At 40.7% G+C, this 18,172-nt stretch overlaps 1 protein-coding gene across 2 annotated transcripts in view; it reads right to left on the minus strand.

The window, feature by feature from the left end:
- Positions 1-18,172, minus strand: part of LOC121547175 (ATP-citrate synthase) — a 102,240-nt gene that overhangs the window by 16,529 nt on the left and 67,539 nt on the right. For both annotated transcript variants that reach the window (XM_041858308.2, XM_041858307.2), the window contains 2 exons: positions 17,927-18,008; positions 14,207-14,317 (listed from right to left, as the gene is read on the minus strand). In XM_041858308.2, coding sequence (XP_041714242.1) covers positions 14,207-14,317; positions 17,927-18,008 — 193 coding nt within the window. The remainder of the gene's footprint in view (positions 1-14,206; positions 14,318-17,926; positions 18,009-18,172) is intronic.

Genomic DNA, 18,172 nt, shown 5'->3' on the forward strand with positions numbered 1-18,172 from the left:
ACCTACATGTCTCAAACAGACCACCATAATCACTGTGCCCAATAACTAAATTACTATCACCCCGTAGCACTCACATCCGTAGCCATGAAATGCTTTGAAAGGCTGGTCATGGCTCACAACACCACCATCATCCCAGAAACCCTGGACCCACTCCAATCCGCATACCGCCAAAAAAGATCCACAGATGACAAAATCTCTATTGCACTCCACACTCTCCTTTCCCACATGGAAAAAAGGAACACCTACATGAGAATGCTATTAATTGACTACAGCTAAGCGTTCAAAAGCTTAGTGCCCTCTAAGCTCATCTCTAAGCTAAGGACACTGGGACTGAACACCTCCCACTGCAACTGGATCCTGGAATTCCTGACGGGACTTAATAGGCAACAACACATCCGCCACGCTGACCCTCAACAGAGGCCCCTCAGGGGTGCGTGCTTAGTCCCCTCCTGTACTCCCTGTTCACCCACGACTGCGTGGCCAAGCACGACTCCAACACCATCATAAAAAAAAACATACATGAAATGAGTTTGAATAGGAAATATAGCAAAATGAATAGGAAATGTAGTCATTGACAAGGTTAGAAATAATGATTTTTAATTGAAATAATTATTGTGTCCTTCCAACTTTGCTTTCGTCAAAGAATCCTCCATTTGCAGCAATTACAGCCTTGCAGACCTTTGGCATTATAGTTGTCAATTTGTTGAGGTAATCTGAAGAGATTTCACCCCATGCTTCCTGAAGCACCTCCCACAAGTTGGATTGGCTTGATGGGTACTTCTTACATACCATACGGTCAAGCTGCTCCCACAACAGCTCAATAGGGTTGAGATCCGGTGACTGTGCTGGCCACTCCATTATAGACAGAATACCAGCTGACTGCTTCTTCCCTAAATAGTTATTGCATAGTTTGGAGCTGTGCTTTGGGTCATTGTCCTGTTGTACGAGGAAATTGGCTCCAATCGAGCGCCGTTCACAGGGTAAAGCATGGCGTTGCAAAACGGATTGATAGCCTTCCTTCTTCAAGATCCCTTTTACCCTGTACAAATCTCCCACTTTACCACCACCAAAGCACCCCCAGACCATCACATTGCCTCCACCATGCTTGACAGATTGCATCAAGCACTCCTCCAGCATCTTTTCATTTGGTCTGCGTCTCACAAATGTTCTTCTTTGTGATCCGAACACCTCAAACGTCGATTTGTCTGTCCATAAAAAAAAAATCAAATCTTCCTCTGTCCAGTGTCTGTGTTCTTTTGCCCATCTTAATCTTTTATTTTTATTGGCCAGTCTGAGATATGGCTTTTTCTTTGCAACTCTGCCTAGAAGGTCAGCATCCCGGAGTCGCCTCTTTACTGTTGACGTTGAGACTGGTGTTTTGCGGGTACTATTTAATGAAAGCTGCCAGTTGAGGACCTGTGAGGCGTCTGTTTCTCAAACTAGACACTCAAATGTATTTGTCCTCTTGCTCAGTTGTGCACCGGGGCCTCCCACTCCTCTTTCTATTCTGGTTAGAGCCAATTTGCGCTGTTCTGTGAAGGGAGTAGTACACAGCGTTGTACGAGATCTTCAGTTCCTTGGCAATTTCTCGCATGGAATAGCCTTCATTTCTCAGAACAAGAATAGACTGACGAGTTTCAGAAGAAAGCCTGTAATCGAACCCACAATTGCTGATGCTCCAGATACTCAACTAGTCTGAAGAAGGCCAGTTTTATTGCTTCTTTAATCAGCACAACAGTTTTCAGCTGTGCTAACATAATTGCAAAAGGGTTTTCTAATGATCAATTAGCCTTTTAAAATGATAAACTTGGATTAGCAAACACAACGTGCCATTGGAACACAGGACTTATGGTTGCTGATAATGGGCCTCTATACGCCAATGTAGATATTGCATTAAAAAAAAATCTGCAGTTTCCAGCTACAATAGCCATTTACAACATTAACAATGTATACACTGTATTTCTGATCAATTCAATGTTATTTTAATGGACAAAAAAATTGCTTGCAAAAACAAGTAAATATCTAAGTGACCCCAAACTTTTGAACGGTAATGTACATTTTAGGAAGATCATCAAGGATCACACAACAAAGCTTTAAAGATTATTTCCATTGTGGTTCTTTTGGAGGGGGAAGGGGTGCAGGAAGGTTAGCCAGCAATGGTAGTGGCAACAAACTATGACAAACAAAATTGTTGCTTGTTTCATAAAATGAGATAATTAGTACAGTTCCATTTCCTAATAAACAACTCTGGACAGGTACATCACCCTTGTCTCACATACTCCTAATATATACAACAATCAATGTCTTATACACTATATATATATATATATATATATATATATATATATAAAAATAAATACAAGTATGTGGACACCCATTCAAATTAGTGGATTCGGCCATTTTAGCCACACCCGTTGCTGACAGCTGTATAAAATCGAGCACACAGCCATGCAATCTCCATAGAAAACATTGGCAGTAGAATGGTCTTATTGAAGAGCTCAGTGACTTTCAACGTGGCAATGTCATTGGATGCCACCTATCCAAAAAGTCAGATCATCACATTTCTGCCCTGCTAGAGCTGCCCGGGTCAACTGTAAGTGCTGTTATCGTGAAGTGGAAACGTCTAGGAGCAACAACGGCTCAGCCGCGATGTGTAGGCCACACAAACTCACAGAATGGGACCGCCGAGTGCTGAAGCACGTAACAATAGTCTGTACTCGGTTGCAACACTCACTACAGCGTTCCAAACTACCTCTGGAAGCAACGTCAGCTCAATAACTGTTCGTCGGGAGCTTCATGAAATGGGTTTCCATGGCCGAGCAGCCGCACACAAGCCTAAGATCAACATGCGCAATGCCAAGCGTCGGCTGCGTGGTGTGATGAATCATGCTTCACCATCTGGCAGTCCGACGGACAAATCTGGGTTTTGTTGGATGCCAGGAGAACGCTACCTGCCCGAATGCATAGTACCAAGTGTAAAGTTTGGTGGAGGAGGAATAATGGTCTGGAGCTGTTTTTCATTGTTCGGGCTAGACCCATTTGTTCCAGTGAAGGGAAGTGTTAATGCTACAGCATACAATGACATTCTAGACGATTCTGTGCTTCCAAGTCTGTGGTAACAGTTTGGGGAATGCCCATTTCTGTTTCAGCATGACAATGCCTCCGTGCTCAAAATGAGGTCCATACAGAAATGGTTTGTCGAGATCTGTGTGGAAGAATTTGACTGACCTGCACAGAGTCCTGACCTCATCCCCATCAAACACCTTTGAGATGAAGTGGAACGCCGACTGCGAGCCAGGCCTAATCGCCCAACATCAGTGCCCGACCTCACTAACGTTCCAACATCTAGTGGGATAGCCTTCACAGAAGAGTGGAGGCTGTTATAGCAGCAAAGGGGGAACCAACTCCATATTAATGCCCATGATTTTGGAATGAGATATTCGACGAGCAGGTCTCCACATACAGTGCATTCGGAAAGTATTCAGACCCCTTCCCTTTTTCCACATTTTGTTACAGCTAAAATTGATTAAATAAATAAGAATCCTCAATATACACACAATTCCCCATAATGACAAAGCGAAAACAGGTTTTTCGAAAGTTTTGCTAATTTATTAAAAATGAAAAAATGAAATACCTTCTTTACCTAATATTCAGAACCTTTGCTATGAGACTTGAAATTTAGCTCAGGTGCATCCTGTTTCCATTGATCATCCTTGAGATGTTTCTACAACTTGATTGAAGTCCACCTGTTGTAAATTCAATTGATTGGACATGATTTGGAAAGGCACACACCTGTCTATATAAAGTCCCACAGTTGACAGTGCATGTCAGCAAAAACCAAGCCACGAGGTCGAAGTAATTGTCCGTAGAGCTTCGAGACAGGATTGTGTCAAGCCACAGATCTGGGGAAGGGTACCAAAAAACATCTGCAGCATTAAAAGGTCCCCAAGAACACAGTGGCCTCCATCATTCTTAAATGGAGTAAGTTTGAAACCATCAAGACTCTTCCTAGAGCTGGCCGCCCTGGCAACCTGAGCAATCGGGGGAGAATGGCCTTGGTCAGGGAGGTGACCAAGAACCCGATGGTCACTCTGACAGAGCTCCAGAGTTCCTCTGTGGAGATGGGAGAACCTTCCAGAAGGACAGTCATCTCTGCAACACTTCACCAATAAGGCCTTTATGTTAGATTGGCCAGACGCAAGCCACTCTTCAGTAAAAGGCACATGACAGCCCGCTTGGAGTTTGCCAAAAGGCACCTAAATGACTCTCATACCATGAGAAACAAGATTCTATGGTCTGATGAAACCAAGATTGAACTCTTTGGCCTGAATGCCAAGCGTCACGTCTGGAGGAAACCTGGCACCATCCCTATGGTGAAGCATGGTGGTGGCAGCATCATGCTGTGGGGATGTTTTTCAGCGGCAGGGACTGGGAGACTAGTCAGGTTCGAGGGAAAGATGAACGGAGCAATGTACAGAGAGATCCTTGATGAAAACCTGTTCCAGAGCACTCAGGACCTCAAACTGGGGAGAAGGTTCACCTTCCAACAGGACAACGACCCTAAGCACACAGCCAAGACAACGCAGGAGTGGCTTCGGGACAAGACTCTGAATGTCCTTGAGTGGCCCAGGCAGTGCAGGACTTGAACCACTCTTACATCTCTGGAGAGACCTGAAAATAGCTATGCAACGACGCTCCCCATCCAACCTGACAAGAGCTCGAGAGGATCTGCAGAGAACAATGGGAGAAACTTCCCAAATACAGTTGTGCCAAGTTTGTAGCGTCATACCCAAGAAGACTTGAGGCAGTAATCGCGGCCAATAGGTACTTCAATAAAAGTACTGAGTAAAGGGTATGAATACTTATGTAAATGTAATATTTCCATTTTTTTATTTTATAAATTAGCAAAATGTTCTAACAACCTGTTTTTGCTTTGTCATTATGGGATATTGTGTGTAGATTGATGAGTGAAACAAACAATTTAATCAATTTTAGAATAAGGCTGTAACGTAACAAAATGTGGAAAAAGTCAAGGGGTCTGAACACTTTCCGAATGCACTGTACTTTTGGTCATGTAGTGTCACAAGACAAATCACAAGACAAATCACAATATGATACACAATAGGCACCAAAAGGTAGACCATATGCTATCCCAGGTATTTTTTCTCACCCACGTACTGTAGTCTTAAGACTCACTTTTGAGACATGCTACTATTTAGTAATTTTTTCAGTGAGAACTTTAAACTGCCTATGGAGGTGATGAATGTCAAATTGTTTGGAAGACTTTCCAAAGAATGGCAGCGGAGTACAAAAAGGTTTCTTTCCCCATACCACTATTAAATCTAAAATAAACAACTTCAGTTTCAGTCCTTCTAGTGGAATAGTTATGGTTATCCTGGACAATTTAATCTGGGAAACTCTCTCCTCCACTTTAAGCCATCTGAGGCTTTCAAAGTGGGAATGGTCAAGACGAGTATGTGATGGAAGTTAATAATCCTGACAAATTTGTTCTGAAACGTCTGCAGTGTTTTTAATTATCTTGGGGCACTATTGTACCAGGAAGAGCACGCATAGTCGAAGTTGCACTGAACAAGAGCCCCTGCTAATGCCACCATTGAATTCTTCTGCATAAATGTGGAGGTTCTTGCCAGAAACCAAATTTTATGGTTCACTTTGGAGTTAACTTTTTGTGCCATTCTCTCCCGTCAGATGGTTATCTAGAACACATCCAAGATAATTCAGTTTAAGTCTTTTGCTGTGACTACTATGTCACCTACTACCACCTTAAAGTTAGGGGATTTCGTCAGTTGCACTTTGGACCCGTACAAGATAGACTCTGTTTTTCCAAGGTGGAGTGACCGCTTATTGACATACAGTGGGGAAAAAAAGTATTTAGTCAGCCACCAATTGTGCAAGTTCTCCCACTTAAAAAGATGAGAGAGGCCTGTAATTTTCATCATAGGTACACGTAAACTATGACAGACAAAATGAGAAAAAAATTCCAGAAAATCACATTGTAGGATTTTTTATGAATTTATTTGCAAATTATGGTGGAAAATAAGTATTTGGTCAATAACAAAAGTTTCTCAATACTTTGTTATATACCCTTTGTTGGCAATGACACAGGTCAAACGTTTTCTGTAAGTCTTCACAAGGTTTTCACACACTGTTGCTGGTATTTTGGCCCATTCCTCCATGCAGATCTCCTCTAGAGCAGTGATGTTTTGGGGCTGTCGCTGGGCAACACAGACTTTCAACTCCCTCCAAAGATTTTCTATGGGGTTGAGATCTGGAGACTGGCTAGGCCACTCCAGGACCTTGAAATGCTTCTTACGAAGCCACTCCTTCGTTGCCCGGGCGGTGTGTTTGGGATCATTGTCATCCTGAAAGACCCAGCCACGTTTCATCTTCAATGCCCTTGCTGATGGAAGGAGGTTTTCACTCAAAATCTCACGATACATGGCCCCATTCATTCTTTCCTTTACCGGATCAGTCGTCCTGGTCCCTTTGCAGAAAAACAGCCCCAAAGCATGATGTTTCCACCCCCCATGCTTCACAGTAGGTATGGTGTTCTTTGGATGCAACTCAGCATTCTTTGTCCTCCAAACACGACGAGTTGAGTTTTTACCAAAAGGTTCTATTTTGGTTTCATCTGACCATATGACATTCTCCCAATCCTCTTCTGGATCATCCAAATGCACTCTAGCAAACTTCAGACGGGCCTGGACATGTACTGGCTTAAGCAGGGGGACACTGCAGGATTTGAGTCCCTGGCGGCGTAGTGTGTTACTGATGGTAGGCTTTGTTACTTTGGTCCCAGCTCTCTGCAGGTCATTCACTAGGTGCCCCCGTGTGGTTCTGGGATTTTTGCTCACCGTTCTTGTGATCATTTTGACCCCACAGGGTGAGATCTTGCGTGGTGCCCCAGATCGGGGAGATTATCAGTGGTCTTGTATGTCTTCCATTTCCTAATAATTGCTCCCACAGTTGATTTCTTCAAACCAAGCTGCTTACCTATTGCAGATTCAGTCTTCCCAGCCTGGTGCAGGTCTACGATTTTGTTTCTGGTGTCCTTTGACAGCTCTTTGGTCTTGGCCAAAGTGGAGTTTGGAGTGTGACTGTTTGAGGTTGTGGACAGGTGTCTTTTATACTGATAACAAGTTCAAACAGGTGCCATTAATACAGGTAACGAGTGGAGGACAGAGGAACCTCTTATAGAAGAAGTTACAGGTCTGTGAGAGCCAGAAATCTTGCTTGTTTGTACGTGACCAAATACTTATTTTCCACCATAATTTGCAAATAAATTCATAAAAAATCCTACAATGTGATTTTCTGGATTTTCTTTTCTCAATTTGTCTGTCATAGTTGACGTGTACATATGATGAAAATTACAGGCCTCTCTCGTCTTTTTAAGTGGGAGAACTTGCACAATTGGTGGCTGACTAAATACTTTTTTCCCCCACTGTATAGCCATTTACTGACATTCAGAAGATCAGCACTGAGGGCTTTCTCAAACACATTTCTGTCTTTGTGGGAAACCAACAGTGCATAATCATCTGCATAGAGGAAAAGGTCACATGTACAGGCAGATTTCAGATCATTTATATACAACAAAGAAAAGTGGATCCAGCACACTCCCTTGGGGTACCCCCCAGTTCAATGTTTTGGGTTTAGACTGGGTCCCATCCACATCCACCATCTGTTTTCTTCCTTGCAGATAAGAGCTAACCCATTTTATGGCTAAATTGTTAAAACCCATGGCTCTTAGTTTGATTAACATAATCTCATGATCCACCTTATCAAACGCCTTTTGAAGATCTAACATAACTATACCACAACATTTCCCTCCATCTACTTCCTTCCTGATATGGTCAGCTAGATATAGTAGGCAAGTGTCGGTGGAATGGTATTTCCAAAAGCTAGATTGGAGCTCATATAGTAGGTTATGTAAGGAAATATAACTGTCAATCTGCACGAACATAACCTTTCCCATGACCTTCGATAAAATACCCAGGATTGAGACAGGCCGATAGTTTCCATAATCCAGCATATTCCGTAATTTATATAGAGGAATTACCCTTGCACGTTTTAGTTCACTGGGAAAAATCCCTAGTACCCTATTCCTACTTATATGTACATATCTACCTCAATTACCTGGTACCCCTGCAAATCAACTCGGTACTGGTACCCCTTGTATATAGCCAAGTTATCGTTACTCATTGGGTGTTTCTCAAAATGCATACTACCGTGCACGCAAATTGGAGCACGGAAGGGACAGAGTATGAGTCCAAATCAAAGTATGCGAAACGAAGCACGGAGGGCACTTCTCAAATGCGTACTCAGTTTGTACATATTTTTAAGCATGCATCGATGCAAGCTTCAACGGAAAGTATGCAAATAAATGACGCAACCACGTAAAAAAATATGCTAAATTTCTTGAAATCAATGGCGGCCATTATTTGAGCTGAAGCAAGAGTAAATACACTCCGACTTCTGAATGAAATGTTGCCTATTCACATCTCATATGTTGCCTGACTACAATATTTTATCATCTTGATACGTTAATAAATACAGTTGAAGTCGGAGGTTTACATACACCTTAGTCAAATACATTTAAACTCAGTTTTTCACAATTCCTGACATTTAATCCTTGTAAAAATTCCCTGTTTTAGGTCAGTTAGGATCACCACTTTATTTTAAGAATGTGAAATGTCAGAATAATAGTAGAGAGAATGATTTATTTCAGCTTTTATTTCTTTCATCACATTCCCAGTGGGTCAGAAGTTTACATACACTCAATTAGTATTTTTGGTAGCATTGCCTTGAAATTGTTTAACTTGGGTCAAACGTTTCGGGTAGCCTTCCACAAGCTTCCCACAATAAGTTGGGTGAATTTTGGCCCATTCTTCCTGGCAGAGCTGGTGTAACTGAGTCAGGTTTGTAGGCCTCCTTGCTCGCACACGTTTTTTCAGTTCTGCCCACAAATGTTCTATAGGATTGAGGTCAGGGCTTTGTGATGGCCACTGCAATACCTTGACTTTGTTGTCCTTAAGCCATTTTGGCACAACTTTGGAAGTATGCTTGGGGTCATTGTCCATTTGGAAGACCCATTTGCGATCAAGCTTTAACTTCCTGACTGATGTCTTGAGATGTTGCTTCAATATATCCACATAATTTTCCTTCCTCATGATGCCATCTATTTTGTGAAGTGCACCAGTCTCTCCTGCAGCAAAGCACCCCCACAGCATGATGCTGCCACCCCCGTGCTTCACGGTTGGGATGGTGTTCTTCGGCTTGCAAGCGTTCCCCTTTTTCCTCCAAACATAACGATGGTCATTATGGCCAAACAATTCTATTTTTGTTTCATCAGAACAGAGGACATGTCTCCAAAAAGTACGATCTTTGTCCCCATGTGCAGTTGCAAACCGTAGTCTGGCTATTTTATGGCGGTTTTGGAGCAGTAGCTTCTTCCTTGCTGAGCGGCCTTTCAGGTTATGTCGATATAGGACTCGTTTTACTGTGGATATAGATACTTTTGTCCCTGTCTCCTCCAGCATGTTCTGGGATTAATTTGCACTTTTCGCACCAAAGTACATTCATCTCCAGGAGACAGAATGCGTCTCCTTCCTGAGCAGTATGACGGCTGCGTGGTCCCATGGTGTTTATACTTGCGTACTATTGTTTGTACAGATGAACGTGGTACCTTCAGGCGTTTGGAAATTGCTCCCAAGGATGAACCAGACTTGTGGAGGTCTACAATTTTGGCTGATTTCTTTAGATTTCCCCATGATGTCAAGCAAAGATGCACTGAGTTTGAAAGTAGGCCTTGAAATACATCCACAGGTACACCTCCAATTGACTCAAATGATGTCAATTAGCCTATCAGAAGCTTCTAAAGCCATGACATCATTTTCTGGAATTTTCCAAGCTGTTTAAAGGCACAGTCAACTTAGTGTATGCAAACTTCTGACCCACTGGAATTGTGATACATTGAATTATAAGTGAAATAATCTGTCTGTAAACAATTGTTGAAAAATTACTTGTGTCATGCACAAAGTAGATGTCCTAACCGACTTGCTAAAACTATAGTTTGTTAACAAGAAATGTGTGGAGAGGTTGAAAAACAAGTTTTAATGACTCCAACCTAAGTGTATCTAAACTTCCGACTTCAACTGTACATGCTGTGTTAGTTAGGGCATGTTTACCTGCCAACATACCGTTGATCACGAGCCCATAATATGTCAATAGGGCTAACTGGCTAGCTACTACTGTTAGCAAGCCAGATAGTCACGAAGAATTGACATCTACCTTGGATAACATTGGTTTTAGGTCATTTTTGCCTGTTAATTATCTGCTTAGCTACATTATTACAATTCACATATAGCTAGCTGATAGTTATGAAGTAAAACGTTTGATTTGTGTATATCTTGTTTAGTCTCTATTGCCATTGTCCTGGCTGGAAGAAGGTTCAGTGAATGGGTAAGTCCATAGTAAGTGATATTACGTATTTTATACAGGATTAGTTAATGTTTGATAATTGAGAGCTGCATAAGGATTTGGAGGATGAGGACATTCCATGAATTTATTTCTGTCACTGGTGGGTGCCAGAAGGTATGCGGGCCAAGATAGCTGAGGGGCAACTTGTGCTAATCGTAGGAGTACGTGATGGAATATCCTGACTAGGGTGCAACACGATACCATCTAGGGTGATCCTATATGTGGTGAGGAGTGACACTCAATAATGGTTGGCAACTGTTGGATAGAATTAGCTTGCAAACAAGTATATAAGCTTAGAGATTTCCTTTGTTCAGTGAGTTCAGATAGCAATGGGCCACTCACGGGCCGTTTGCTATGTGAACCCGGTACCGCAATATTAAATACTTTTAATCAACTCTCCATGTAAGTGTTTAACTATTCTCTTGCATCCTGAATTACTTGATACAGGAGAAAATCATCATAACAGTAAGTCAATAGGGCTAACTGGCTAGCTAGCTAGCCACAAAGAATTGTTAGCTAGCTACCCACAAAGAATTGACATCTACCTTCCATAACATTAGTTTAGGTCATTTTTGCCTGTTTAACTAGCTGGCTAGCTAGAGTACTACAATTCACATATATCTAGCTGATAATTATGATGTAAAATGTTTGCTTTGTGTATATCTTGTTTCGTCTCTATTGTTACCATGGTCCTGGTTGGAAGAAGGTTCAGTAAATAGGGAGATGCAGCGTGAGGTAATACAGTAGGGGGAGTGCGAGTGATTCTCAAATGTATTGTTTTATGCGTTCTCCACACTCTCGTCCTCACAAGAACGTCCTCAAGAGAACGTCCTCGGAGAATGCACTCGGAGAATGAGCGTAGAGCACGGTAGTACGCATATTGAGAAACACCTATTGTGTATCTAATATTACTTTTATTATTACGTGTTTTTTTTCTATTATTTCTCTATTTTCACGATACCGAGTGGTATTGGCTGTGCCTTTGGCCAATGGAGCGGTCTCTGACTGCACATTTTAGAGGCCCTCCTCTTGGCCGCAGAGACAAGGTTTTACTGTTTTAAATGCTAATTTCCTGCAATTCTATACATTTTGCCATGGGGCTGAGAGAAAATGTGCCATTGTAAAGCTAACTTCCTGCAATTCTACACATTTGTGACTTGTTTCAGGAAACTAGGCGTATGTCGCGCGTCACTACTTCACAGGAGAGGCATTTGAACGTAAACATAATTTTTTAACAAAATGCATTATTTGGCAGAAATGCCTTCCGGAACATAATCTTTCATGTGCCTTAATAACAAACTTGTATGCCATCTGTAATACGAATAAAATTGTTAAATTACAAGCCTAGTTGGTTTAGCCACGGAAAAAGAAAGCAACCTTCCCGCTAGCCATAATTTGCTGAGATAATGAGTTTGGATTGTCTTCCATGTAGCAAGCGTCTGTCTATAACATGAGCTGGTCAGTATGTGTACGTAATCCTTTCTAATGCGGCTTTTTTGAAAGATATCACTTAGTAGAACTGCATAAGTGTTGCTCTCCACTTTCTGGAGGACCGAGTTTTGAAATCAGTGGAATTAGAGTATGATAGCTAAGGAGATGGAGAAAATTTTGATTGCAAATACGGAGACGGAGTCGAAAAGAGAACACAGATGGCTCCGGATTACATCTTCAAACTAGGGGCAACCATGGCATCTGCGACAGAGAGGGAGAAGCGTCCATCCATGTATATGGGTAAGATTGTCTAGCTAGATACATTTTCAGATATTACACGTTTCTAATTTAGTCAGAAAGTCATTTTCATTTCAAGTTAAAGTGTACCGTTAGCTAGCTAACGATAGCTGGCTGGCTCGCTAGCTAACGTTAGGTGTATGATCTGTGTAGTAATATTATTCGTATCCCAGAGCCATTTGCATTGCTAGTTATAGTCTAATGTTAGCTAGCAAACATTGAACCTGGTTGGTTAGCTACCTGCAGATTCATGCAGGGTTGTAACATTACGTGTTGGGATTATGGTTCATTGTTTAGCTTGCTAGCTACATGTCTAAACAAAAGACTCCACTATGCAAGTAATCATTTCAATAGAATGTTCATTATGTCACTGCGACAACTGTCGATAGACATAGGGTGCGTTCGTAAATTCGCTCTGGCTATCTACTCCGATTTCAGAGCACTCTTGTCCGAGTGTGCCAGTGCACAGAATAACTGACGAATTTACGAACGCTCAACACCCGCTGAGTATGGCCGGTGTCAGTAAACGTTGGCAAAAAAGTGTAATTAAATTGTTGCCAGCAGCACAGTTGCAGTCACCAACGCTCTGGATAACAGCCTAACCAGCTCTGCTAGGGGAAGTAAAATGGTCAAAGTGAGCTCTCTCTCATTTGTGTCTGGAAGTAGCTAGCAAGCTAGCCAACGTTAGCTTGGGTGATTGACTGCTGCTGTTAGGTCAGAACGCTCAGATCAACCCTACTGTGCGCTCTGAACGCTCCGAGAGCGAAACGCTCTGAATTTACGAACGGACAATCTGACAACGCTCTGAGCACACTCTGGCACTCCAGATTAAATGTACGAATACACACGTAGTATAAACCAGCCTTTAGTCTTGAAATCTTTGGTAGCTTAAGAGGGTGTGAACGATGCTGAATCAACTTTCAAAGCAGAATTACTTTACCATTATTCCTCAACTGTAGTGTATGATATACCATTTTCTAGCTCTGAGTGTTTACTTTTATCCAATGTAAAAAACACAATTTCATATGTTGCGACATAAGACCGAATCGAGCCGGTCGGTCACATTTAGTCATGGCTTATGCCGTGATCTTATACCATCTGATTGACTCATAACAAAATCAATGGGGGCCCCATGGCATGACATTTGAAACATGTTATATTTTCCCTGACTGTCTAGTTTTTATTTTGGTGATTGTTAGTTCTCAAAGATGATCTTATTTAAAAATATATAACACTGAAAACGTTTAACCATCATATTTGTTGGGTACCATGTTGTTAGCTAGATAGCCAGGTAACATGACTAAACAAGGTCTTTTTTTATCAAACCAAAAACTTGTGGCCAACGAGTAGTTTAAAACGGTCCGCAAAATGGTTTATAAAATTATATAACATGTATGCCAATTCATGGTAGAATGGGGTTTGGGCGAGAAACTCGTGGTTTTCATTTATGTAAAGGCTCAAGGATGACTCATTGTGCTCCGTTTTTCCTCTATGGCAATGGCACTCATAGGTTACGTGACAGCGAAGTCAGACTGGCCTGCTTGTTCTTACAGACGCAATGAAAAGATATCTACGTATCCACTTCGCTCGCGTTGCGAGCCGCTCCAATAATTAAACACATTTAACAACAGAAATCCCATCACTGCACACCCCAGCTCCCCATTACAGCTAAATAACATTTTTAAACCTCAGTAGGCTAGGCTAATTGCTGGTTAGGGTATGCGGCTGGCTGCTCACAACTGTCACGCGTGATATTGGATGACGCACTCATTGCTCAATGGGAGATACACTCTACGTCTGCGCACTTTCGTCAGACCCCACCCCCCTCCCACAAACCTTTTTCTTTTTTTTACAGATCTACAAGATTCACGTGGATGATCTATTTTCAGATCAAAATTGTGAATATCGCTGAAAAGTGGCTAGTTTACATCCCTGATAAGTTCTCCCTAGACACGTTACCAAACCAAAACGGCCCACTGACCTCCGAGGAGAACATGGTGGCACAGGTTCCTATACACCAGCACACCACCGGCTTGGTTATCCTGCCCTCCTTGATGCCTTGACAAATCTTATACTCTTCTGTGCCTCCGACCTACACAAGGAAAGGGAGAGAGAAAAGAGATAGGAGAGGAGAGATGTTAATTCAGGATATTTTGTAAATAGAAATCTATAGGATAATTTACCAAATCTAATAGAAATCCAATATAAATATTAGTTCAGAGAAATCTAATATAAATACATGTAAAATATAAATATACACATTGTAAATCATGTTTCATGAAATTGGATGATATTTGTATGAAACCATATCAAAGTATGATGACCAAAATATGAAAACTGACTGTTGCTTCAACATTGATAAAGTTTGATCATAAAGATATTGGTCCCCTACCCCATGTCAAACACTTGGATTAAGGGAATAGGGTGACTTCACTAAGTCATTTTAATACACCAATGGTAACATGATATTATTTTACCTAATTTAAATAAGTTCCGCTTTGTAACCAACATTGGAGAAGGCGTGTTTGCAGAGGGGCGTGGTTTATATACAATGCCTTCAGAAAGTATTTATACCCCTTGACTTTTTCCACATTTGTTGTTATACAGCCTGAATTTAAGATAGATTAAATAGAGATTTTTTTGTCACTGGCCTACAACCAATACCCCATAATGTCAAAGTGGAATTATGTTTTTCAAAATTTTTACAAATTAATAAAAAATGAAAAATGTCTTGAGTCAATAAGTATTCAACCCCTTTGCTATGGCAAGCCTAAATAAGTTCAGGAGTAAAATTGTGCTTAACAAGTCACATAAGTTGCATGGCTGCACTGTGTGCAATAATAGTGTTTAACATAGTGGGATAGTATAAAAGTAATCCTTCTACCCCACAAAAATATATATATATAAAAATATTTTTTATTTTTATTTTTTAAACAATATATATAAAACAAATGAGAATTAAAAATATACTTGAAAAAAATAATACAACATTTGAAAAATATTTTAAAAAATACAATAAAAAGTTGTCTCACTGCCTATCATAAGGTGAATGCACCAATTTGTAAGTCGCTCTGGATAAGAGCGTCTGCTAAATGGCGTAAATGTAAACATGATTTTTGAATGACTACCTAATCTCTGTACCCCACAAATACAATTATCTGTAAAGGTCCCTCATTTGAGCAGTGAATTTCAAACACAGATTCAACCTTAATGACCAGGGAGGTTTTCCAATGCCTCGCAAAGAAGTGCACTTATTGGTAGATGGGTAAAAAAAATTAAAAGCAGACATTGAATATCCCTTTGAGCATGGTGAAGTTATTAATTACACTTTAGATGGTGTATCAATACACCCAGTCACTACAAAGATACAGGCGTCCTTCCTAACTCAAGTTGCCGGAGAGGAAGGATTTCACCATGAGGCCAATGGTGACTTTAAAACAGTTAGAGTTTAATGGCTGTGATAGGAGAAAACTGAGGATGGATCAACAACATTGTAGTTACTCCACACTACTAACCTAATTGAAAGAGTAAAACGAAGGATGTCTGTACAACAAGTCACTAAAGTAATATTTATAAAAATGTGGCAAAGCAATTAACTAACTCATTGCCCTGAATACAAAGTGTTATGTTTGGGGCAAATCAAAAACAACACATTACTGAGTACCACTCTCCATATTTTCAAGGATAGTAGTGGTTGCATCATGTTATGGGTATGCTTGTAAATCGTTAAGGACTGGGGAGTTTTTCTGGATAAAAAATTAACTGAATGAGCTAAGCACAGGCAAAATCATAGAGGAAAACCTGGTTCAGTCTGTTTTCCAACAGACACTGGCAGATGAATTCACCTTTCAGCAGGACAATAAGCTAAAATACAAGGCCAAATCTACACTGGAGTTGCTTACCAAGAAGACAGTGAATGTTCCTGAGTGGTCGAGTTTCAGTTTTTACTTAAATCTACGGCAAGACCTGAAAATGGTTGTCTAGCAATGATCAACAACAAATTTGACACAGTTTGAAGATTTTTGAAATATATAATGTTTCACAATCCAGGCGTGGAAAGCTCTTAAGAGACTTAACCAGAAAGAATCATAGCTTTAATCGCTGCCAAAGGTGCTTCTACAAATATTGATCCAGGGGTGTGAATACTTATGTAAATTAGATATTTCTGCATTTCATTTTCATTACCTTTGCCAAAATGTACACTTTCTCATTATGGGGTATTGTGTGTAGATGGATGAGAAAAAATTAATACATTTCATCCATTTTGAATTCTGGTTGTAATAAGTCAAGGGGTATGAATACTTTCTGAAGTCACTCTACTGGTAGATAGCTACTCTACTGGTGCCAAGATATGACTGTAGGGTGTCAGCAAATATAAAAGTTTACTATATTTATCTATGGCAAAAGGTACTTATGTTTCTCCTTTCATCTGTGTCTGGCCTTAGCTAGTTACTGGCTAGCTAGGTCTTCATGTCAACACATCCATCAGTGCTGCTGTGAACCGCATCACAAGAGACATGCCAAACGGAAGATGCATAAAGAAATTGACATCTATAGCTAGGTTTCGTCCAGTTGGCAACAGATTTTTATGTGAATATCCTAAAATCCACATAAAAACAATGTGTGCATTTTCCCACCAGAGATGTGTTTCCATCAAATTGACTAGTTGTGGATAAAAGGCTGCGCGTGATCACGTAATGCACATAAAACCCTTTGCCGTTAAATTCCCATGTGCCAAATAAAAAATACAACTTAAACGGCTTTCCATCGCATTTTCAACTCTACTGATGGTTTTCTCACAAAAAACTATTGCGTTATATAAGCGAGTGTGCTCACTCTGGTATTGGCACGTGCGCTCTAGACAACAGCTTGCAGATACAGTGCCGGTATAGCCTACATGAGATTATGCTGGACAAAAGAGCGAGATTATTTTGTCAAACGGCAGCCAAGCATCGATGATCTTGTTACCAGAATAAGACCCTCAATATTTATTGGAAATGAGCATCAAGCTCATCACCTTGCACTTTCACCACTCTTTGAAATTCATCATAATCTGTAGCCTAATAAACTGCATGCTTTCCCGACGAGTCATTGCGTGACTCCCAAGGTTACTTCGATATGATTCTTATTATATCAATATTTGGCATTCAAACTTTTCCACGGACATTTCTCGCATAACTCATTTGACCTTGTCTAGCGTGTTTTGTTGACATTTGGAAAGTTTCCATCAGGCCTGTCATGACATTTTTTTATCCGACACGCACTTTACTCGCATAAAAAGGTTGGCTGGAAACCTGGTTACTGATGCAATTTCAATGTTGTTTGAGTTGCTTTATGTATCACCAATTTTGCTTGAGATGATTTTACTGTCTGCATTTTACTCACTGCATCCAAGTTTCTTGACATAGGCCTTTTAAAGAGCTGTCAGTCAAGGCAAGCTCATGAATATACTCTCACAACCCACTCAGCCTGTCTTTTATAACTTCCTGGTAGTTAGCCATGAGAGAAAGAGTACTTTTTCTCCAATTTTGAGCATTTCATTCCCCCAAAATATTATGGGTGATATTTTAGTCACTCAAAAAGCTATTTTACATGGGAATCAGAATGACTGTTCTGGACTTGTAAGACATAATACAAATATACATCTATTAGAAGCAACGCTGGTAAAAACAAGTTGGTAGTGCCAATAAAAAAGACTCACCTCTCCTAGCATCACGATCATCTTAACCCCCGGAGTGTCCTGGTAGCGGAGCACGTGGTCCATGAACGTTGAGCCTGGATACCTACAGGTCAACGCAAATGGAGCTTTAGTAGAGGAACTTGTTTTAAAGAAACAAGGTAGAAGTTAATAGATTATTATCAAGCATTTTATACTATTTGAGTACATAATAAAAACAACCTTACCGTTAAAAGTAAAAACTTGGCCTTCTATTGACAAAGCGTCTCA

The sequence above is a fragment of the Coregonus clupeaformis genome, chromosome 31, assembly GCF_020615455.1.
Source record: "Coregonus clupeaformis isolate EN_2021a chromosome 31, ASM2061545v1, whole genome shotgun sequence".
Lineage (NCBI taxonomy): Eukaryota > Metazoa > Chordata > Actinopteri > Salmoniformes > Salmonidae > Coregonus > Coregonus clupeaformis.